The sequence below is a fragment of the Vespa velutina genome, chromosome 21, assembly GCF_912470025.1.
Source record: "Vespa velutina chromosome 21, iVesVel2.1, whole genome shotgun sequence".
In the NCBI taxonomy this organism is placed as follows: Eukaryota; Metazoa; Arthropoda; class Insecta; order Hymenoptera; family Vespidae; genus Vespa; species Vespa velutina.
The window spans coordinates 2833265-2858690 of record NC_062208.1 but is presented as its reverse complement, the minus strand read 5'-3'; the positions used below and the strand labels follow the sequence as shown (position 1 = coordinate 2858690).

Genomic DNA, 25426 nt, shown 5'->3' with positions numbered 1-25426 from the left:
CGTTTTAAATATCGACGATGATTTTTGAAGATCGATTTACGATTTAATAATTTAAGATCTAATTGATTTACCGCATTTCTTTTAAATCGTTAGAAAATAGTTTTGACGATTAGAAAATTACTATTTTGTCCTAATCAAAAAGATATATACCAAGGACACGAGTTAGTTGAACTTCCATTTGGTTTCAGCATGTGGATGAAATTTTTGTTTTTAGTTTTTTTTTTCTTTTTTTTTTTTTTTTTTCATAATAAGCCATTCTCGTACAACCCAAGTTCTAAGAAGGAGACCCTTTTTCTATATATTAATCGTAAAAAAATGAATCATACTTCACTAACATCATTCATGAATTAGTATACATAAGTGTTGTACTATTCGTAAGTTTTAAGTACCTAAAGAGATTTTAACACGAATAGTCATTCTTGGAAAACGCAGAGTAATTATTCGCGTGGTGTGTGGTTTACAAAGAAAAAAAAAAAAAAAAAAAAAAGAAAAATAAAGAGAGGAAAAAAAAGAAAAATGAATTAAAGACAAAAAAAAGTGCGAGAAAGATATTCCTCGAGCACTCATCGAGAGGAAGAAAAGGAAGGAGAGAAAAAAAAAGAAGAGAAAAAAAATTGTACAAACACGATTCGATCTTCTTGAAAGGAACGTGGCACGCATAAAATGATTCGAAATAATGCGTTTCGAAAATCAAGAATGACAATGTTCATGGTGAAATATATATATATATATATGAAACAGAAAGAAAATGAATGGAAAGAACATAAAAGTACAATGATCAAATTCACGTGAGTCACGGCGTACTAAATAAAACATAAATAAAATAGAAAAAAAAAAAAAAAGAAAAAGAAAAATTCGTCAGAGAGAAAGAGAGAGGAGAAAGAAAGAGACAGAATTATTAATTTCAAAATCAAATTGTTCTTAATAGCTAGGATATAATTAATTGCTTTTTAAGTATGTATATATATGTATATATTAACAAACATCATATGATTGTGATAGAAGAAGTTAAAGCCAAAAATTTTCGGAGAATTAATATTACTTATCACACACACATACATTCTCTTTCTCTCACACATATACATACTTACTCTCTTTTTCTCTTTCTCTCACCCTATCTCATTCTATCGAGTAATTAGCATCGATGACGTTAAATACGTGGACGCAACTGATGCGCAATAATAATTAAGCGTGAATTCAAGGGCGTTAATGACGCATCGTATATTCACAGTATTTATTCGAACACTTTAAACGAGAATGTAATAACTTATGAGATATATATATATATATATATATATATATATATATATATATATAAAAAGTATCTATGAAAAAAATTTACATATTTTTTCGGGGAAGGCGGTGGCGGGAGGGGTGGTAGGATTATCATCTCTCATTCTCTCTCTCTCTCTCTCACTCTCTCTCTCTCGCCTTTTCTATCCATCTCTATCTTGAAATCTATTTACTGAGATCTAACTGACAATCTTTATATCTTTTTTCTTCTTTTTTTTTTTTTTCTTTTTCCTTTTTCCTCGCCTTTTAAAAATCTTCGAAGGTCTCGCCAAGAAAACGACGGTTAGTTAAATTCTTGAATTACATCGTAACATATATAGTAACAGCTTGAGATGAACACTCGAAAGAGATAGGGTTGGCTCCTTCTTTTCAATCCCTCTGACTCACGATGTCTTATATTCTTTTCCTTCTTCCTCTCCTTTTTCGAGACATCTCTTTCTCTCTCTCCTTCTCTCTCTCTCTCTCTTTTCCTCTGTCTCTTTTTCTTTCTCTCTTTCTCGATCACGACTATGAAAGAGACACACGAATGTACGCTTGCACGCACGATAAGAGGAAGAAGGAGGCAAATAGAATTTATTACGGTGCGGTGGCCGATCTTATTTTAAGACTTGAGAGAGAGAGAACACGCGTGTTTTTCCTATGTATATATGTGTATGTGTTCTCGTATATATACGTCTTTCTCTATCTTTGTGTGTACACGTGTGTGTGTGTGTGTATGTGTGTGTGTGTGTGTGTGTGTGTGTGTCACGACACATCGTACGCACGCGTGGATACTTTAAAAAGAGTCAATGGATATTATAGTCGACAGATGTGCTTAGGATCTCTTACAGAGTCTTGAATTTTTAACACTGAAGCACACAGATTTTTAACATTGAAACTATGTTTAGCCGGAGAATTTATTAGATGGATATATATCTCTTTATTTCTCTCTCTCTCTCTCTCTCTCTCTTAGAAATTTTTATATAGATAATTTTTTTCTCTTTCTATTTTTTCTTTCTCTTGCTTATTGTTAATTTAATGTTTTTTACGAAACGTAAATGAGAGAGATTCTTTTTCTCTTTTCTTTCTATACAATCGAAATTCCATATTAATATATATATATATATATATATATATATATATATATATATATATATATGTATATGTATATATAATGAATTTAAAAAGATTATTACCTTGAAAAGATTAAATCGTAGGATTTAATTCAAAAAGAAATTTAATTTGTCAATAATATATGGGACACGAGTTTTATTAAGAAAACTCTTTTTAATTCCTCTTCAAATGAAATGAATTAATTTCATTTCATTCCTTTTCTTTTTTCTTCTTCTTCTTTTTCCTTTTTCTTTTTTTCTTTTTTTTTTCTTTTTTTTTTTTTTTTTTTTTTGGAAAAAGAAAAATCATCATTCGCAATAGAATTATTTAATTATTTAATCATTATTAGGAAAACGATAGAAGGAAATGTTACATTTGTTTTTTTTTTCTTTCAACGTAAGTAATTCGATGTAATTGTGTTTGCTTGTAAAAAAAATATGAATTTGCAAAACTGACGCTTACATTCCTTTCTCTCTCTCTCTCTCTCTCTCTCTCTCTCTTCCTTTTTTATTTTATTTTTTTCTTTAATCTTTTTTTTATCTATTTTTTATCTTTTTTTTTTTTTTTTTGTTTAAATGCGCAATAGGTATATCATAAAGAAAGAAAAATTGTGTTTTCAACGTCCACGTGTCGCGTTCGATCGATCGATCTCACTTGACCTCGAAGTTTTAGCTATTACCTATTACTCAGGATTCATTTAAATGTGCTTGCACAAGTAAATACGATCCGGTCTTGCGAGTCTTCGTCAATGCTTCGAATAACGGCGAGTGACTCCTATAGCGTTTCTTTCTCTCTCTCTCTCTCTCTCTCTCTCTCTCTCTCTCTCTCTCTCTCTCTCTCTTTTCTTATCCTTTCTTTTTTTTTTTTTTAATAACGACAAAGAACACCGATCAAAGTATCGGATAATTATTATTATTTATTATTATAGAACTAATAAACATTATGACACGGACCATGAGTTAGATCGTCGATTAAAAAACTTTTGATCGAATACCAGTTACAAACGTATCTGGTAATTAAAATCGGTTAACGGTGAACGCCAATTATGTATGTCCTACATTTATACATACGTATATATATATGTGTGTGTGTGTGTGTGTGTGTGTATGTAATATATACATACTTATCTATACTTAAAAGAATGCTTTGTACCGAAGGAAGTTACTTTCATTATGATTAATATCATGTCTGATTTAATCTCATCCTTTTTTCTAATATTTTTTTTTCCCTTTCTTTCTCTTTTTTTCCTTCTTTTTTCACACGTTCCGTTTGATTACAAACGTGGAAGAATATACACACACACATATATATATATATATATAAATAATAATATTATTATATATAATATTTCGTCCTTTTTGTCATTGAAAATAAGTTCTATCGAACGAATTGATTTTGAAATATCATTTAGAATGTCTTCGTTTGATCGTACAACGGTTAGTTTAATATTTTTCTTTTTTCTTTTTCTTTTTCTTTTTTTTTTTTTTTTTTTTACGACGTAGTCGATTGCGTTCGAAAAGTAAAATTAGGACAACGACGATACATCGTCCCGTTTGATCCTAAAGACATTAGGATCGATGAATGTTAGACGATGCGCTCGTTTCAATTTGAGGAGCATCTAATTTCATTCGGATATCTTTACACGCTCGATATTAGAGATTAGAGTTATTCAACAAAATAACTCGACTTAAATTACGAAAAGAAAAAAAAAAAAAAGAAAGAAAGAAGAGAAAAGAAGAAAAAAAAAGAAGAAGAAGAAGAAAATGGAAACGAACAAATTTATTCCTTACTTTTTAAATTAAATAAATTCTCATAATTTTGTTCCCTTCCCCCTCTTCCACCATCCCCTTCTCGCCCACTTTGGGCATAATAAATGTATAAAATATAAACGTTAGATTTTCTCAAACGAAATTAGAAATAAAGAATTAACTCCAACCTCGATTTAAACTATTAAAAAGGGAAGGAAGAAAAAAAAAAAAAAAGAAAAAGGGGAGTCAAGCAAATTTATTACTTTTTTAATGAAATGAATTCTCATAATCTTTTTCAATCGAAATTAGAAATGAAAAATTAATTCCAACTCGATTTAAATTACGAAAAAGAAAGAAGAAAAAAGAATAAGATAGAAATGAAGAATTGAAGAAATTTATTCTTAACTAAAATAAAACGAAGAAATTTTCAATCCTCATCATTATCTTTTCTCTCTTTCATTATAACAAACGACATAGAATGAAAACATTAAGGATTTGTCCTCGAATCGATCAAAAAAAATCAAATATCGTGTACGATCTTATAAAGAGAAAAAAAAAAAAAAAAAAAGAAAAGAAAAGAAAAAAGAAAAAAGTAAAACAAAGAAGAAAATCAAAATCGGAACAAATGAAAATAGAAATATGCGTATTATTTCTTAACCTTTCAAATCGAATAATAAAGTAAATAGGATATGTATGTAACTAAGTAACGTTTCTAAATATACGTACGGACACGTATGCGCGTGTGTATAAATATATATATATATATGAGTTTGGTGTGTGTGTGTCTGTGTTGGTGCTGTGTGTACATAGTAAACGTAAAGAGTAAAAACACGATAAGAAAAGATTCGAGTAATGTGACCTATCAAAGGCGTCAGAAGATCACTCGGTTGTTTTCATTTACAGTCGTCCGGTACAAAAGCACTTACGCGGCACGTACGCGAGCATTAACGAAAACGACGTCGGAGAATCAGAACGTCGACAAAGAGGGAAAAGACGAGAAGAAGGAGACGACGAGGAGGAGGAGGAGGAGGAGGAGGAGAAAGAGGAGAAGGAGGAGGAAAAGGAAGAAGAGGATGAGGAGGAGGAGAAGGTGGTGGAGGAGAAGAAGAAGAAGAAGGAGGAGTTAAGACGGCGGCAGTCCTCTTAATGCATCGCGCATTTGCGTTTCTTATTTCGTCCGGTCTCTGAGTGTGAGACAAAGATATACAGACAGAGAGAGAGAGAGGGAGAGGGAGGGAGAGAGAGAGAGAGAGAGAGGGATAGAATAAACGCTTACTTGACTGCATTCAAAGAATGCGTTCTTCTTCTTCTTCTTCTTCTTCTTCTTCTTCTTCTTGGCCACAGTTTCGAGAGTAGAAAATTTTATTTCAAAATTTAAAGAGGTATATTTTCATCAGTTTCGAATAATCAACAAATCCAATGATAGGGTTTTACGTATTTCTTTTTTTTTCTTCTTTTCTTTTTTTTTTTTTTTTTTTTTTTTTTTTTTCTTTTCCTAACGCTTACAGCGAGAAAATGAACAATTCAAAGAAGATCACGAACGTACGGAATCTAATAAGAGATATGATTTTCTAATTGAAAATTTTTATTGGTAAGTGTATATCATAAAATAATGTTCGTCTCTCGTTATTTATTAATTTGCAATCATTAGTTTATATATATATATATATAGTTTTTTACGAATAATACGAATAGACGGATGGATGAATATAGAGATAAATGAAATAAACTAAAGTAGAATAGGACACGAGAGAGATCGTTGAAAAGAAGAATTGTTATTTTTTTTTTTAAATAATTGTAATAACAATTAATTGTTAATTATCTTTGTAAACACTTTTAAGGGGGTTAACATTTTTATGATACTCATAGAGGTACTATTTTACCAAGGCAATAAAAGTGATTCGAAGAACGACTGTGAACGATAAAGCGTGTAATTACGTTCGGCTCGAAGCATAAGAGCGTTGTATGTATGTACTTTTCGAACTACGTCATCGACTAGCGTGTTACTCATCGAGCCTAAAGAGGTCTTTCTTACTTCATATATATCTACATACACACATATATATATAGATATATATATATATATATAAATATACACATGTGTGTGTGTGTGTGTGTGTGTGTGTTACAACCATATCTCTGTAAGTACGTATCTACGCGTCGTATATTAAAAAAATATTAGAAAATCGATCTCGAATACACATGTAAATCATTCGAATATATACATATGTATGTAAGTAAATGAAAATGATTATTAACATTAAATGATAATTGTCATTAATTATTATTGTTATTCTTATATACTTTTATTTTTATTTCTTTTCTTTTTTTTTGTTGTTCTCATTTATGTGGGCGTGACGTGACGATAATAAATCTTAAAGCAACAGTTAGTGTGTCGTATTAACGAGAGAACCGGAAGGATAAACAAGTAAGTCGATCGATAATAGATACCATTCGATCGATTACGTAGAGATATAAGGTTCTAAGAATAATAAGAAAAAAGAAAAAATTAGAGAGAGAGAGAGAGAGAGAGAGAGATGGATGGGTAGGAGGGGTAGTAACAGAAGGGAGAATTATCTTCAAATATTAACGGGCAATGTCAAAAAAAAAAAAAAAAAAAAAAAAAAAAAAAAAAAAAGAAGAAAAGAAATTCGTCTTAATCATTTTAAAAAAAAAAAAGGTTATCAAATAACTATATATTAAATACAAATTATTCCAAATGGAAAATCTCACAAAGTGCATATGTTATCTAAACGATTTTGATAAAATATGTATATATATATATATATATATATATAGATATATTGTAGGTATACCATACCGATTTTCTTAGAAATTCTTCGTAGTAGAAAATAGAAAGTTTCTCTTCGAGGGTGTCACTGCCGGAAGAGACGTAAGAAGGACAGAGAAAGAAGATCGTGTTTATTCGATGGAATGTATTTGCTTGTGTGAAAAAGAGACACACACGGTGTACGAACGAGCAAGCGAGAGAGAAAGAGAGAGAGAGAGAGAGAGAGAGAAAAAGACAGAGAGAAAGAAAGAGACAGAGATATCTTAACGTAGAGGTAAATTTAAATCTCTGGTGAGAGTAGTCGAAATAAAGTGCGTGTACGCATAAAGACGTCGTATGCTTTGGTACGACACATCGGACGTGTATGTACGAAGGAAGGAACGAAAAGGCACACATGTGGCGTCTTTCGGCTGCCCTAAACGCGAGACTTTAAATATAGAATGTGGAGCACCTTTTGCCGCAACTCCGCTTCGAACCATTGGATTGTGCAAGCCTTCAATTTTCTCCTCTGGCCTCTTGCACTTTTCAATTCAAATTATATTTTCTTACGATCGATCATACGCCCATATTTCCCTCCCTCCTCTCCAACTCGTCAGCTCGATCGCTCGATCGTTCGCCCGTCCTTCGCTTTTTTGTTTTTTTCTCTCTTTTTTTCTTTTCCTTTTTTTTTTTTCGCTCTTTTCCTTCTCCTTCGTTGGCCATCTTTTCTTATTCTATTTTTTATTGATTGATTGATTGATTGATTGATTTATTTATTTATTTATTTATTTATTTATTTATTTATTTTCCACTCCCTCTTCTTTTTTTCTCTTCAAATGTTCTTCATTTTTTTGTTTCGTTTCGTTTTGTTTTGTTTTGTTTTGTTTTGTTTTGTTTTGTTTTGTTTTAATTCACTCGAAGTGGAGGAACTTTGTTTCCAACGAATTTAGGTGAATCAATTGTTATTATTTTCTTCGATTAATGCCATTTTCATTTTCATTCTTATTTTATTTTATTTTATTTTATTTATTTATTTATTTATTTTTTTTTTTTTTCTTTTAAGATATAGATACTTTTTCTTTTAAAGGACAATTTACTCATAGACGATATTTATTTTCCAACGAATTCAAAAGACATTAGAAATTATTGGAGTAAATCATGGTGAATCATTAATTCTCTTACTTTTCTTTAATAGTTGAACATAAATCACGATTAATGTATACCAACGAGAAGAAGTAAGATTCTATAAAATAGATAAACGGACTCTGCGACTTTCCCTCTTCGACTTTGTAGGCACGATCTTCAAAGCGAGATCTACTAGACGATCGATCGTAGAACGAAAGATAGAGAAAGAAAGAAGGACAGATAGAGAGAGAGAGAGAGAGAGAGAGAGGAGAGAGTTATCTAAACGATCTACGAGAGTCACGTTCAGTCTATTTAGCATTATGCACCGCGTGAGAAAGAAATCGAGACGATTTACGCGACCGATAAAATTCTTTTTCTTTCTATCTCTCCCTTTCTTTTTCTTGCATTTCTAATCTTTTTTCTAGTATCAATGAATATAATGGAAGGTACGAGAGAATTTCGATCGAAAGCCCTAGATCGTAATTTAAATGCAATTCTAAAACAAATTTCGTCGTACTTATTCGACATACATACATACATACATACATATATATATATATATATGTATGTATGTATGTATGTATGTATGTATATAGATATCATATACAAATGCAGCAATACGCTTCGACAAAGCTCAACGAAACCTTTCAGAGGCTGTCTTGGTCATAGATAACTGCATTAATAATCCATTAATATTTCGACAGCTTTGTTACTGTTTTCTGTCATCCGTAAAAGAATTACGTCTTTATATACATTCATTTTCTCCATCGAAATATAAACACATATATATATATATATATATATATATATATATATATATATATATATATATATAGTATAATAGAAAGATAAAACAAGTCGAGCTAAGTAGATATACTTTGTAACTAGTTTGTAACTGTCTAAAGGCCTATAAATGACAAATAAGTAAAAAAAAAAAAAAAAAGGAAAAAAAAAACGGGGTGAAAAAGAAAAGAAAAGAAAAGAAAAGAAAAGAAAAGAAAAGAAGTAAAGAAGAAAAGTTTTGAAAATAATTTTCTTACATTTAAATCTCTTTAATTATCGTATCAGACGATATTTAAATATTTATTAATGATTCGAACAAAAATGATCGTCTCTTTTTTTATTACTAACTCGTAATAAAAGTTGAAAGAGTATTTTACGCATTGTGACGAACGATTAGATTCGCTTTCTATTACTTTCTAATAACACGCTTGAATATTACTAAGAAAGTTATTATTCGATATCGATATTAAAGGATCTCACGATTGATCTATGGAGAATCGAATTTAATATATGATTCATTTATACGTCCACCCTCATCTCGTCTTTGAAACTTTCGCGATCATAGATCATTTCTTTGGATGCAAATAAATACATATACATATATATATATATATATATATACATATATATATATGTATATATCATGCACGCTTACCGGTTACTCTTGTCAGCTGTTTGTTAACTGGTCTTATCGTTACATCACTCACGTGATATCGCGTGTGAAAATATTGTCAAGAGTAGTAGAGGTATTTTGTCTATTTACATTTTTATATGGTGGATGGTAATTCGACTTTGATAGTTACGTAAAGTGATTGCAGGAAAAGATGGAAAAAGGACAAAATGCGACGAAGAAAGAGAGAGAGAGAGAGAGAGAGAGAGAGAGAGAGAGAGAAAATAGTTTATAACGCCCATTATGTGTCTTAAAATAGATATGTTGATTTTTAGATGTATATATATATATATATATATATATGTGTGTGTGTGTGTGTATATATGTATATAGAAAAAATTTACAACATTATTGATCTAAAAAAATTATTGTCTGCTTTAATCGATATAGGAGAGAATTTCTAAATTTCTAAATAAACGTCATTGCTGTTGTCCTTTTTCTCTTCTATCTATTTATCTATCTATCTATCTATTCCTTTTCTCTTCCTATATTAACTTCTTTATAAATGTCTTTATACGTCTTATTATTAATTGCACATACGAATTGCACATCCACGTACATATATATATATATATATATATATATATATATATGCATCTATGTATGTATGTATGTATGTATATGCATAAATGAGATAATTGTTACAACACAGAAGAAAAGAAGATAAAAAGTGAGTTGTTACGAATCTCGACTGTGCCAGTGTAGAAAAACATGTTAGAAAAAACTTAATGGTACCAAACCATGACGCAAATGCACACAAACGACGACAACGTTGTTGTTGTCGCATATCGTATGTACGTACATACGTATACATATATATATATATATTAATGTAAGTATGTAAGTGTTATTAAGTTTGCCTCAAGTATTCTGGCTGACATTTAAAATCAATTAGCGTTATACGTCTATTAGAAAGTCGGCTGGATTCTCCTCCCTTAACCCCACAATCATATTTTTCTTTTAACGATATACAAATACTCCTCTTCTCCTCTTCTCCTCCTCCTCCTTTTCCTCTTTCACCTACTATTATTACTATTACTAGTGTTTTACTACTATTACTACTATACTATGGACCTTGCTTTATAGATTTATTAGTAAATAATGATTTTATCAATATTATTTGCAAAATCTCGACGATTCATTAATTTCTGATTACGTATGTAAACACACATTGAATTTATATATATATATATATATTATTTATGTATTAGTTTAATATATTTTAAGGTGCATATATATATATATATATATATGTGTATATTATATATAAGGTATATTATTTACTTGTATATAACGATTTATGATAAGTATATTTTAAAGGAAGAAATAAGTTTATTTCGAATAATTAATCAATGATGTTGGATAAGTCATGACGTACATATATGTGTATGTACTTACGTATATTTAAAATTTCGTTGCGATAATGACATCTTTCATAGAAATTAATCGTCTAATAAATATTATTTCTCAAACATGTACGTATATATACGTACTTGAGTATATTCATATAAATGTATATATATATATATATATATATTTATGTTATCGTAGTTGAATCATTATACCTATAGATTCGATTTATTCCACGAACGATAAATGTTGAAATGAAAAATACTTATTTATTATACTACTTCTTATACGAAGTCAAAGTATAAATGTCATCTGATTTTTCTCTTCTATCTTCGTAAATAAAAAGTATTCTCTTTCTCTCTTTCTCTCTCTCTCTCTCTCTCTCTCTCTCTCTCTCTCTCTTTCTCTTTCTCTGTGTGTGTGTGTTTGTGTATGTGTCTGTCTATCTGTCTATCTGTATTTCTTTGGAAATTCCAAAATTATATTGGCGACACGCGCGCTTGTACTCTTGGAAATAAACTCGTCTGTGTTTTAAAATCGAGTGTAACAGAGAATAATTTATCGTTCATGCGTCACCGTAGATAATCGAGGAGAATCGAAAGTATTTTAGGCGGTGTGTAGAATATAAGTATCTTGGTATGTATCATAGCGTTAATTTAACATTAACATTTGATCGGGACGCTTAAACGTTGGTAAAAAGTATGATTTGTACGATAGTTCCAAAACTAATCTCCATATTTATTGAATGATTGCGTAAACATTATATATATATATATATATATATATATATATATATATTTTTTTTTTTTCGTATCAACGCTATTTCGTAAGTAAATACAATATAAAATAAGAGAAGCATTTTTAGAGAAGAAAACGTAATAAAATTGATATCATCCGGAAGAATTAAAAGGAGAGAGAGAGAGAGAGAAAAAAATATGAAAGAAGAAAGAAAAATGAAGCTTCGATCATTTTAACGATTTAATCTTTATCCGTGTAATATCTTCGATCGTTTAAAAATATTCACTATATATCGGCATATAAATATACCAAAAACAACAACAACATTAATCATAACAATAATAATAATAATAACAATAACAGGATCTTGTAATAACAAAAGACGCGTGTGCATGTATATATGTATGCATATATGTATATACATATATATGTATATATATATATATATATATATATATATATATATATATATATATATATATAATCTACGATACTCATAAATAACGTCTGATCACGACTAGGTACTTTCATAAAGTGCACGTTGCACTGGATAGATGCATTCCGTGGATCAAACTGCATTATCGTCAAAGGCAATTTATACTTTGGACACGGTTGCCGGAGGTGACGATGGTTATAAGAGAGAAAGGGAATATCGATTGAGAGTGGTACTCGAAGAAACAGGTTCTCTCTCTCTCTCTCTTTCTTTCCCCCTCTCTAACAATAAAAAGAAGAAGAAGAAGAAGAAGAAGAAGACGAGGACGACGACGACGACGACGAAGACGATGACGAAAATGAGACAAGCGAAGGCGTCGAAGTGATCGATAATTTAGCGTGTATATATGTATGTGTATATGTGTGTGAAACAGAAAAAGTGAGAGAGAGAGAGAGAGAGAGAGAAATACACAATGAAAAAAAGAAAGAGGAAAAAAAAGAAAGAAAGAAAGAGACGGTTAAAGAGACGACTTCGTCGTCACGTTTATTATGTAAATCAAACCGGAAGTTCTTTCCCGTTTTCCTCTTCCTCTTCCTCTTCCTCTTCCTCACTTCGTCTTTCAACCTTTCTTTTTCTACCGCCAGCAGCATCACCCCTATAATTACCCTCTTCCCGTTTTCGTGGTACATCGAGAAACGATCTTCGAAAACGAGTTTGAAAGCATCCCCCAGTGTACACATTGAATCTCTCTCTCTCTCTCTCTCCCCTCTCTCCTTGGTATTTCTTTTTAGAAGATTTTTAACTCAAAAGTGATTTGCCGAGAGGGGGGATTTTTTTAAGGAAAAGTTCAATGGAACGGAATAAGATCGAATGCTTATTTACTTATCGATCATTTTCTTTTTTTTGTCCTTTTTTCTTTTTTTAATCAAGTACATACATACATAACACACACACACACACACACATATATATATATATATATATATATATATATAGTTGTTTTCTATGGCGGAGGATAAAACTGTCGATTGGAGAATTAATTCATGAAAATGTAATTTGATGCTCTGTCGTGGAATCAAATTAGCGGATATTCTGCTGAACTGATTGTTATCTCGTGGTTGTTTAAGTGTGAGAGAGAAAGAAAAAGAGAGAGAGAAAGAGAGAGGGTGAAAGGTAGATGGGATAGAAAAGGGGAATCGATATACCGTTTTCTCTTTCTGTCTTTCCTTCTTTCTTCTTCTCTTTATGTTTCAGCCTGGATAGATGCAAATTTCGAGGCGTACCACGAAGACAAAATTACAGGAAACCAGAGAAAGAACGAAAGTTTCTTCTATCTACCCTCTATCTATCTATTTATCTATCTATCTATGTATCTTCCTCTCCCCCTCCCCCCTCCCCTATATTTTTCGACTACCCTCACTCGTTTCCCTTTTCTTTTCTCGTATTTCATTTTTCTTTTCGTTTTCTTCTTCTTCTTTTTATTCGTTTTTTCTTTTCTTTTTCTTTTTCTCTCTCTCTCTCTCTCTTTTTTTTTTGTTCTTCTTTCACCACTCTTTTTTTACTTCGGGCCCCATATAATTTGCATCTAAAGAACCATCGAAAAAGTACGAAGTATTCGATGAAAAATCTTCCAGTTTCTTCTCTTAATGCTATATTTTTTTTTCTTTTTTTCTTTTTTCTTAAATTTTCTTATTTTCTTATTTTATTCTAAAGACCGGGTTTATTTTTAATATTTTTTTTATCTTAATCTTCATATATATATATATATATATATATATATATATATATATATATATGCGTGTGGGTTTTTTTGTATGTAATTTTTTTTCGTTCTTTTTAAGAAGAAATGAACACGAAAACGTGATAATAAATATTAATCGAAAATTTCGTTGAATATTCGTAGAATCATTAATTGTCAATGCATTCGATTTAATGACTGGCTCGATTACACAAGAATCTTCGATCGTAAGTTGTGGTGATAGCTCAGAAGAAAAAAGAAAATTGAAAAGAAAAAGAAAAAGAAAAAGAAGATCGACGGTAATTAGTTCGCGTGTAATTAATGATACAATACATTTTCAATTATACCGTTTCGTTGATTAATAATTGTTTACAAATATAATTAGCAATTAAGTCGGAAACAAATTACTTTTGCCATTAGTAATTGGTCCGTTGGTATTAATTACAAAATTATAAATGTAATTAGTGATTAAACGTGTAGTTAATTGCACAAGTAATTACCGTACCTGTATCATCTCTCTCTCTCTCTCTCTTTCTTTCTTTCTTTCTTTCTTTCTTTCTGACTCTATCTCTATCTCTATCTTTGTCTCTCTCGTAAGAAGTAAGAGAAGTTCGAGTTCGAGAGTATAAGCAGGGACTAATAGATGAGAAAAAGAAAGAAAACGGAAGTGGAGATGAAGAGAAAGAAGAAGAAGAAGAAGAAAATGAAGATGAAGAAGAGAGAGAGAGAGAGAGAGAGAGAGAGAGATAGAGAGAGACATAGTATACTCTAACAAGAAAATGTGGTAGAGCTTCTTCTCTGGAATTTACCTTCTACCATAATGAGCGCAACAGCTTGCACTGATGTGAGCTAGGAACGATATAGGTTTTTCGACCTACGTCTCTCGCATAGCTTTATACTTTCAAAAGAAATCATTGGAATTTTCAATGGCTATGAAAACGTTTTAGATATGAAAAGAATATATGTGTATATATATATATATATATATATATATATATACACCAATATGGATAATGATTTTTATGATTTAATATTAATAATCTTTCCGTGATATTTAAAATTCTTTCGAAAGTTAGGTTTATTACAAGTATGATTTATTAGAAATATGATTAAATACGTTATCTTTTGGTCATCTAAATTCCGCTCGATGAAAAAAAAAAAAAGAAATATTAGAAAATTACAAACACTTGGATAGTTTTGTTATTGTAATTGAAAAAAAAAAAAGAAGAAGAGAAAAGGAAAGAAAGAAAAAGAAAAAAGAAGAAATCATTATGATATTTTAATGTTCCTTCAAAATTGTTAGGATTAAAGAAATGAAAGACTGTCCCTTTCAAAGAGAAATCGTGACATTTTCGTAATTTAAATTACACGTACTGTATTAGAAATATTTAATTTCGTTATAATTTGGAAAAATGATTAATAACTTTGAAGAAAAGATCTAATATAATCGTCGTTTAAAATTCGCTCTTAAATCGTGTATAATAGAATAATGATTAATTCATCTAATGATGAAAAAAAGAAAAAAATAAGAAGGGAAAAATTTTAAAAAGAGAGAAAAGAAAATTACGACATATGTATGTTCATATATATATTATTTCGCTTATAAACTCCATTGGAACAAATAATTAATAACTTTAATCTTAATCGAGATAAGAGTAATATCCGTCCTTGTAAAAAAAAAAAAAAAAAAAAAAAAAAAAAAAAAAGAAGGAAAAGAAAAAATAATAACAAAAATTCTATTATAAATTCAAGGAACAAGGAAAGAAGAGAAGAAAGAAAAAAAAAATATAGCTTGAATAGCCCTAATCTTAATCGAGATAAGACTTACATTCGTGATTTAATATTTATTGCCATCAACAAAAAAAAAAAAAAAAAAAAAAAAAAAAAAGAAAAAAGAAAAGAAAAACAGAAAAAAAAAACAAAAAAAAATAATAATAATTAATAATAACTTCCAATGGAGTTTATCGAGGTATGCGGCATTATTTCGTTTAAAATCTGTTTTGTTGTAAGATTTTAATGAAACAAAAGGGAAAAAAAAAGAAGAAAGAAAAAAGAAAGAAAAGAGAGATAGAGAGAGAGAGAAAGAGAAAGAGAAAGAAAAAGGAATGAATAATTGATATTAAAACTCACCTTAAGAAGTCGCCTGAAATAAGGGCTGCAGGCGGAGAGGACGACCTTGTGAGCAGTGAAACTGCTACTATCGCAGGCTAATGTCACATCGACGAAATCCTCTTCGTCCCTAAGATGACGAAATGAGCTAAGGATGCTCGAGTGGAAGTCGTTCCACCTGAGTGAGTATTGCTGCTCGCCGCTCGACGAGGACGAAGAGGCCGCCATGGCGTCCGTCCCCTCGGGACCCACGGCCGAGGGCACCAGAGGTGCTATCGTGCTCACTCTGCCACCCCAACGAGGACACCCTCTCTCTCCCTCTCTCTCTCTCTCTTTCTCTTTTACTCTCCCTTTCTCTGTCTCTGTCTCTCTCTCTCTGTCTCTCTCTCTTTCCCAGTCTCTGTACCTCTTCCTCTATCTCACTTTGTCACCACCCACTTTCCTGTGTTTGATTTTTTTTTCTTTTTCGTTTTCCCTTTCCTCCTCCCCTCTTCTCCCTCGTCCTCACCCTTATTCGTTTCCTTTTTATTTTCACCTTTCGGCAGATACACCAACAGAAGAAAAAAAAAGAATTTTCTCTTGGCACTTATCGGCACTTATCAAGATGACCTTGAAAACTATATATATGTATGTGTGTGTGTGTACTTAGTGAACGACGTATAAGAGAGGTCAACGACGGCAATGATTATTACGAAATTCTTTTTTCGTTCGTTCGTTCTTTCTTTCTTTCTCTCTTTCTCTCTCTCTCTCTCTCTCTCTCTCTCTTTCTTTTTTCTTTACTCGACGAACTTGATGATTCTTTTTAAATTGGTAGAGTAAAAGGAGGCACAGGACTTAATGATGGTGGTAATGGTGATGGTAATGATGGCGTTGTGGTGATGGTGGTTATGGCGTTAATAAAAGTAAGAGGAATTATCATCGGCGATTAGGCCAACCAGCCTAGTGTCACAGTAAGAATGATTCCATTGTTAACGATCATCCGACGTGTTGCGTCTTAGTTGTCGCCTTCGTCGGTTCACCGTATGTATTTTTCTGAAATCATTTTAGTTTATTATTATTACTCGTGTGTAAATATATATATATATATATATATATATATGTGTGTGTGTGTGTGTGTGTGTGTGTGTGTGTGCTTATATATGTATATATTTATATGAAATATAGTTTCTATAATTGAAAAATCATATGAAATATTAATGAATTTCGTTTACCTCGTCTTTATATTTTGAAAGAAAACTTCTTGAGGAAAAAAGTATTATCTTCTTAGATTGTATTACTTTTTTTTTTTTCCCCCTTTTATTTCGTACTCTTTCCTTTCCTCGATTTTATAAAAATTCGATCGTTCGATCGATTCACGATCGAACCTACGCTAAAAATTATTTTTTAGCTCGCTCGTATATCTTTTTGGCCATACTGCTGATGTATTCTCTAAATGATAATGAAGGTCCCGTCATTCCGTCATCAATAATTTTCGTGAAACAGGTCGATTAATCCGTCGAATCTTGTTTCTCTCTCGCACTATTATTCTATCGAGTTCAGAAAAATCGTTTATCAGAGCGACACCTGATTCTCTTCTCGAAATCACGTCCTTGCTTATCATGCCCCCCCTTGAGAGCTTTCGCTTATGATTTTAATTCTTCTATTTGTTCTTCTTCTCCTCCTCCTCCCCCTCCTCCTCCACCTCCTCTTTCTTCTTCTTCTTCTTCTTCTTCTTCTTCTTCTTCCTCTTCCTCTTCCTCTCCCTCTTCTTCGTCTTCTCCTTCTTTTCGTTCCTTCTCAGCCACCTTTACCACAGTTCCCTCTTCTGTAATTAAAAAGTATCAATCATATAAGAGATTAAACGAACGATACAATTTTTTGAACACATATATGTATACGCAGAATTGACCGTAAAAATTCTTAAATGATTTTACAATTATTCCTTTTAATACTTTACACAAAAAATTCCCTAGGCATAGTGTAATTTTACAAGTCAAACATTAGCCTCTAATTATCGGAAAGAATTATTGATTTTTAAAATCATCTAATAATTTTTAGCAAACTCTTTAAATATATATAATATATATATATATATATTTATTTATTTATTTACTTATATAATAAATATATAGAATATTCATTTTATATAATAAGCCTACGTTCTTAATATTTTTATAATATATGTATATCGATTAATTCAAAACACTATATATATATATATATATATATATATGTATATTAATATTAAGTAGATTAGATCAGAATATATTCCGTTTTACTTTTACGATTCTTTGACTTTTATTTTCTTTTTTTTTTGTAACTTTCTCTCTCTCCCTCTCTCTCTCTCTCTCTCTCTCTCTCTCTCTCTCTCTCTTTCTCTCTCGTTCTCTCTATGAGCTGTCAATTTATTTTTGCTTTCTTGACGCACAAAATTACGGGAGTATTAGGGGAACAAAAAAAAAAAGAAAAGAAGACGAAGAAAAGAGACTAGCGAAAGTTTTAAGAATTCTTAAAATGAAAAGAAAAAAAAAAAAGAAAAAAAAGAAAATAGAAACAAAACATATTGTCGAAGAAAAATTGTAGGAACTTTTTTAATGATCGAAGTCTGAAAAAATTACGTATACGTTACTTCACTTTTGTAATATACATGTATACATGTATACACACATACATACATACATATATACATAGACATATAGGTTTATTCGTAATGCTAAATATATCAGAGATGTGCAGGAAAGCTTGTCGATTCAACGCATGAATTCCAAACGATTCCCTTTTACTCTGGCCTGATATCACATGGATGTACCATACCTACGTATGTATATATGTACATACAAATCGCGTACGTTTTACATATGTTACAGTAGTCCGATAGCTCGTACATCGCATTTAACTACATACGATCGAGTTCACGATTTTCCATTAGGAATAATTTACTGATTGTGCAAGAACTACATTTAAACTGTCAAGATATACATTTTCCTGTTTTTTCTCTCTCTCTCTCTCTCTCTCCCTTTTTTTCTTCCCTCCTTTTTTCCTTTTTTCTCTCTCATTTTCTTGAGACAAGATTCAATTTTACATGTGAAATACTATAATATATATATATATATATATATATATATATATATATATATATATACTTTTTTTTATTAAAATATTATACTCCATATAAAGTTTTAAAAATGTATGAGTTTAATATAATATTGTAGAGTTTTTAACATTTATTAAAATATTATACTCGGGCGCATCGGACTTCATAAGCATTAAAAGTTCTCTCTCTCTCTCTCTCTCTCTCTTTCTCTCTCTCTTTCCTTCCTTTCCTTTATATACAGTAGAATAATTTAATTAAAAGAAAAAAAGGAAAAAAAAAAAAAAAAGAAAAACAATATCCTATATCGTTTGCTTAGACATACGATATATTAAAAAACTGTGAATGATTATATTCCGCGAATTATAATCCGTACGAAAAAATAGGACAACTTCGAAAGTATTAATAACAACGGACAATCATTATTTCTCAATGCAAATATTATGTTCGCGACGGCGATAGGGGGGGGGGTGGGGGGGAAGGAAAGAAAAGAAAAAAAAAAAAGAAAAACTACAAACGATAAAAAAAGCAAAATAAAAGAGGAATAAAAGAAAAAAAAATTACGGAAAGAAAATGCGTAGCGGGAAATGCAAGTGCGAATGCGTCGAATGAATTACGTCGGATGAATTACTGGGTACATGATAAGAGATGGCTAACAATTGCCGCGTAATGCGAAGAACGTGCGTTTGCTATGATACTTGGAGAATCAGAATGTATATACATATATATATATATATGTATGTGTGTGTATCTTTTACGCCTACGTGTATCGTGATATAACGTTGAAGTTATCAATAATACGTATAATATATTACAAATATAATACGTGCGTAATTAGAAAATTGCAATTCGCGTGGGAAGAATTTTTTTCCTGACGTTTCTCTTTTTTCTTTGTATCTTTTTCTTTTTTTCTTTCTTCTTTTCTTTGTTTTAATCTTCATCATCCTTCTTGTTACAAAACAAAAAAAAAAAAAAAAAAAAAGAAGAAAAAAAGAAAAAAATACAGATAAATTTCTCTTTTATTTATTTCCCCTCTTTTATATCATTGCAATATCTAGTCATTTAAATATTATTATTATTATTATTATTATTATTATTATTATTATTATTATATTAAATACCATCGGTCACAATGTGAATTAACTTTCCAATATCTTGCGTTGTTTATCTGTACAATATTTATATATATATGTATATACATGGGCGTCGAATTGAATTTCATTCAGTTTGTAGTTATTTTCATTGGAAAATATATATATATATATATATATATATATATATATATCGGCCAGTGGGTAGCAAACGAAAGTGAAATCGATCTTTTGAAGAAAAACAAGAGGGGAGATATTACATCGGTGATACGATAATACCGTCGGAGTACGCGAGCTCTTCCGTATTTTTCGATCGGACGTTTGCTCGCAATAAAATCGTGCCCACGTTGCAAGGTCGCATAAAAGCAAGAGCTAAAACAGAAAGAGAGAGATAGAGAGAAAGAGATAGAGAGACAGAGAGAAAGAGAGAGAGAAAGAGAGAGAGAGAGAGAGAGAGGGAAAACGCTTTGCTAGTTCAGCGTGCGTAGCCGACATTCCATTGTATCGAATGAATGAACCACGCGTCCCTGAATATATTTCAAGCGATCGATAACTCTTTCTCTCTCTTTCTTTCTTTCTCTCTATCTATCTATCTCTCTCCCTTTCTCTCTCTCTCTCTCTCTCTCTCTCTCTCTCATGCACTCTCACTCTTTCTCTTCTTGTTTGCATCTCTCCGCATTTTGAACGATTGAAATTACATCTGTGTATCTACTTTTTATATAAATTTCATTTCGATTCGAATAAAGATATTCTTTTGTCCTTTTTTTCTTTTTTATTCTTTTGTTTTTTTTGTCTTCTTTCTTTTTTTTTTTTTTTTTTGTTTTTCCATATGGAACACGAAACGATCGATAGATCGATCAGATCGATATAACACACTCGTCGTTCGACACGGAAAGAGAGAAAAGGAGAGAGAAAAGGAGAGGAGGTCGTTCACCTTTTAATATCAATGAAAACTTTTAATATCGAGAATTTTTCAAATTATTTCTTTTTTCCTATTTTCTCTCTCTCTCTCTCTCTCTTTTTCTTTTTCTTTCTTTCTCGGTTAATTCGTTTATACTTATAAAGATAAAGTTTTACGGTTGAGTGCGTCCTATCGAAAAGAGATATTCATTTGTATTTTTATATGCATATATATATATATATATATATATATTTCGTCGACGTCTGTATGTAAATTAGTTCGATGATTAATTATCGCAAATTACACCAATCGTCGGCCTTGATTTCGTACAAATATATATATATATATATATATATATACATACACATATATTGAAGTTCGTAATACATGTATGCTTCATCGAGAAAGATGTACAGAAATTATTATTTCTCATTACAATATATATATATATATATATATATATATATATGTATGTATGTATGTATGTATGTATGTATGTATGTGTGTATGTACAAGATCAAGTATGGATACGATCATGAATCATAATAGATAATTGCTTCGCGATAATTTTTCCACTTGAGTCTTACGTACCCATTTCATAGACTCGAGCAAAATATTTATTAAAAAAAATCGATTATCGATCGAAATAAATTATCTAACAATGACAGATATAACGAGACCATTCCTTTTACAAGAGATTAGAACGTAGATTAAATGATAAAGGAATTAAAAGGAGAGAGGCAAGAGAAGAAGAAGAAGAAGAAGAAGAAGAAGATAAAAAAGTCGAAAAAAAAAGAAAAAAAAGAAGAGAGAGAGAGAGAGAGAACAAAAAAATATATCGAAACAAGATCTATCTGTTATACCTGTGTCTACGATAATTATCCGATGTGCGCATAGAAATCGTTCTTTTCGTTTGTATATGAAATAATATATGAAAATTCGTGTATGTATGTGAGAAAAAGAAAGAAAAAAAAAAAAAAAAAAAAAAAAAAAGAAAGAAGATAACGGACAGATAAAAAATAATTTAAATAATACAAAATTGCTAATAGGACTTATGCGTCTATTATCTTATTATCTATCTGTGCTATCGTCACATACGTAAGTTGTATTGTAAGTAAATACATATTCACAATTATTATCCATAATGTGATTGAGAAAAGAGAAGAAGAAGAAGAAGAAGAAGAAAAAGAAGAAGAAGAAGATGAAAAAGAAGAAGAAAAAGAAGAAGAAAAAGAACCAGAAAATAAAAAAGTAAGTGAATTAAAATACAAAACATTGTAAACACGATATATTATATAGACATTCTATTCCATATTATCTATCTGTACTATAATCCTCCGATGATGATGACAATGATAATGATGATGATGATGAGGATGAGGATGATGCACACGAGACCATTCCTTTCTTACGAGAGATTTTAGACAAAAGGATAAAAAGTAGATGCGTCGAAAAAACAAGAGAAAGAGAAAAAATAGAGAACAAAAGTAAAAATAATAAAAAAAAAAAAAAAAAGAAAAAGAAGAAGTAGCAACAACAGCGGTAAGCGGTAAAAGTAGCGGCAACAGCCAATAGCTGCAGCTGTAACGTTTATCGAAGTGCAACGTTATCGAAAGAAGATTTATGCATGGTAAGTATCTCGAAGCAACGCAGATAGATAGATAAATAGATAAATAGATATATATATATATATATATATATATATATATATATGGATATAGATAGATACGCTTGGTTCGTTCGACGCGACGAGATATAAGCATCGTATCAAGGACGACAACGTGACTTCCTCGAATCTAAGATCGTTTTATATTCAACGAGGAATCGTAAACCTCATTGCGGTGCAGCGCAACGCGTTAATAATCGCGAATCAACAACGCCTATCGCGTTACTACTACGATAGAAACTCGACTTGGTACTTTTCAATAGTCGATATCTCATGCGCAAGTGCACGCCCTTCCTTCCACCTCTGCACCCTTTCCCCCCTCTCTTTCTCCTTTTCATCATCATCCTCCTCATACTTTTCATTCTCTTCTTCCTCCTCCTCCTCCTCATCCACCTTTTCTTCCTCAATCTTCCTTCTCCTTCTTCTCTTCTCACCATCTTTTTCCCCTCTCTCTCTCTCTCTCTCTCTCTCTCTCTCTCTCTCTCTCTCTCTCGATCTCTCACATTCTCTCTCTTTCGCTCTCTCAGATTCTCTCTCTCTTTCTTTCTCTCTTTCTTTCTTTCTTTCTTTCTTTTTCTACTTCATAGAGAAAACCTCGGCCTTTTCAACATACATTTCAAGAATGGATTTGTGCATACGTCGCTTTTCGTGCAACGCAATACTTCGCCGCCCTTGCACTTTATTCGCTCGTCGCATGTATTATAATTACACCGATTAGCGAGAGACTTTTTACGACGGTTTTTTTCTTTTATTTTTCTTTTTTTTTTTTTTTTTTTTTTCTTCCATTCTTTTATTTTTATTTTTCGTTTTTCATTTTCTTTTCTTCTCAAATACGATCGAAAAGATTTCTTTTCTTTTCTATCCCCTTTGACATAACACCTACATACCTATATATTAGACTAAGTGACAATAAAATTTTCTCTTGTTATTCGAATTAGTTAATTATGAAAATTTATTATTATTCATACGTTCTCATGATAGAGAAATGATGCAGATTTTATTTGCACGTCACCATTCTATTGCAACACCGATGTGTTGATGCGTAACTTTCCGCGATAATCTTTCTTTCTTTCTTTTTTTTTTTATTGTTTTTTTTTTTTTTGTTTCTTTTCAAATACGATCGGAAACGTTCCTATAACGTCAACGTGTGTAAAATGAAGAGACGAGAGAATTTTGTTATTCGAATTAATCGTTAATTATCAAAATCCGATAATTATTTGTACGTTCAAGTGATAAAGAAATCATTCAGATTTTATTCGCGCTTTGTATATGATTTCAATGTTGTTGCGTGACTTGTTATGATAGCTTTCTTGTTTATTTCGCTTTTTGTTTTGTCTTTGTTTAATTAGAATACGATCGTAAACATAAACAAATAATTATTTATATATTTGCAATGGAAAAGCATTATGCATTTTATTCACTCGTAACATAACTGACGATGACCGATAACTTTTTACAATAGATTGTTTTTCTTTAAATATGATCGAAAAAATTTTTATGTATGTATGTATGTATATATATATATATATATTTATATACGTACTACAGAGATAACAAAATTGTTTTCGTTTGAATTTATTATTTAATAATAAAATCGATAATATTCCATGGATGTGGAAAAGAATATAAATCAGATTTATTAGTTTTTCAGAGATAGAGAAAGAGTCATGAACATTTATAATATTTAAAAATGCAATATATAATAATCAAGTGTTAGATACATGCATATATATATATATATGTACATTCATGTAACTGTACATAAGCGTATCATTAGTAAAATGATAGCAAATATACAATTCATACCATTTTTTGTCTTCAATCAAAATAATTTGTCATTTATAATATAATTTCGTTTTTTTTTTCTTATTTTTGTTTTTTTTTTTGCGCGCGTTTATCAGAAAAATTATTTATATATTTGTAGTAGAGAAGTGTCTGATTCATTGACAGATTGATATATATATATATATATATATATATATATATATATATATATATGATAAGATAAGTGATAAGATGAATTAGTTACATCGTGTTTAATTAAATCTATTTTGCAATGTTAGTTTAAAATTTTTTTTTATCTTAAATCAGTTCTTCATGATTATTATCGTAAGTAGTCGTCAAACGAAGAGTTTTCGTTAATATAAAGAGAGAACACCTTTTTTCTCTTTGTGTGTGTGTGTGTGTGTGTGTGTGTGTATAGAAAAAAAATGAAAAAACCAAAGAAAAAAAGAAATGGAAGAAGTGAACAAGTGTGCACGTACGTACGTACGTACTATGCAAGTACAATCGATAAGAACACTATTTTTGAATATATATATATATATATATATATATATATATATATATATATATATATATATATATATGCATATATAACATTAAAATTAGTTACGACTTTAATCGGTTAAATATATGAATTAATTAAACAAAACGGAGACACGATAAAACTCTAATTGCAATTACTTTAATTGCAACAATCAATTTTGATCGTTGTGAAAATAAAAGGAAGCATAAAAAGAAATTATTAAAAATCATAGAAAAAAAAAAAAAAAAAAAAAAAAAAAAAAAAAAAATTATTAATATACGAGTGAGATTATTTGGTACGATCGAGCAATATTTTGAAAATATTTTTTATTTGCGAGCGTGCGAAAGGAAGGGAAGAAGGTCGGGGTGGGGAGGGTGGCTGAACGGGGACGAAATGAGACAAATAAAAAAATGTGACTGATACCTGTAGATTTCAGGTAATCGCAGTAAAAAAAAAAAAAGTAACAACAACAACAACAACAACAACAACAACAACAACAATAACAACAACAACAACAACAATAATAATAATAATAAAAATA

General features: G+C 30.4%; 1 protein-coding gene across 7 annotated transcripts in view; it reads right to left on the bottom strand.

Moving 5' to 3' along the window:
* Nucleotides 1-25426, bottom strand: part of LOC124956342 (protein abrupt) — a 72530-nt gene that overhangs the window by 33442 nt on the left and 13662 nt on the right. For 5 of the 7 annotated variants that reach the window (XM_047512043.1, XM_047512044.1, XM_047512040.1 and 2 more), the window contains exons 2-4: nt 17061-17653; nt 15871-16881; nt 5410-5463 (exon numbers count right to left, since the gene is read on the bottom strand). In XM_047512043.1, coding sequence (XP_047367999.1) covers nt 5410-5463; nt 15871-16077 — 261 coding nt within the window. In that variant the 5' untranslated portion in view covers nt 16078-16881; nt 17061-17653. The remainder of the gene's footprint in view (nt 1-5409; nt 5464-15870; nt 16882-17060; nt 17654-25426) is intronic. The other 2 variants (XM_047512045.1, XM_047512042.1) reach the window with 1 other exon arrangement.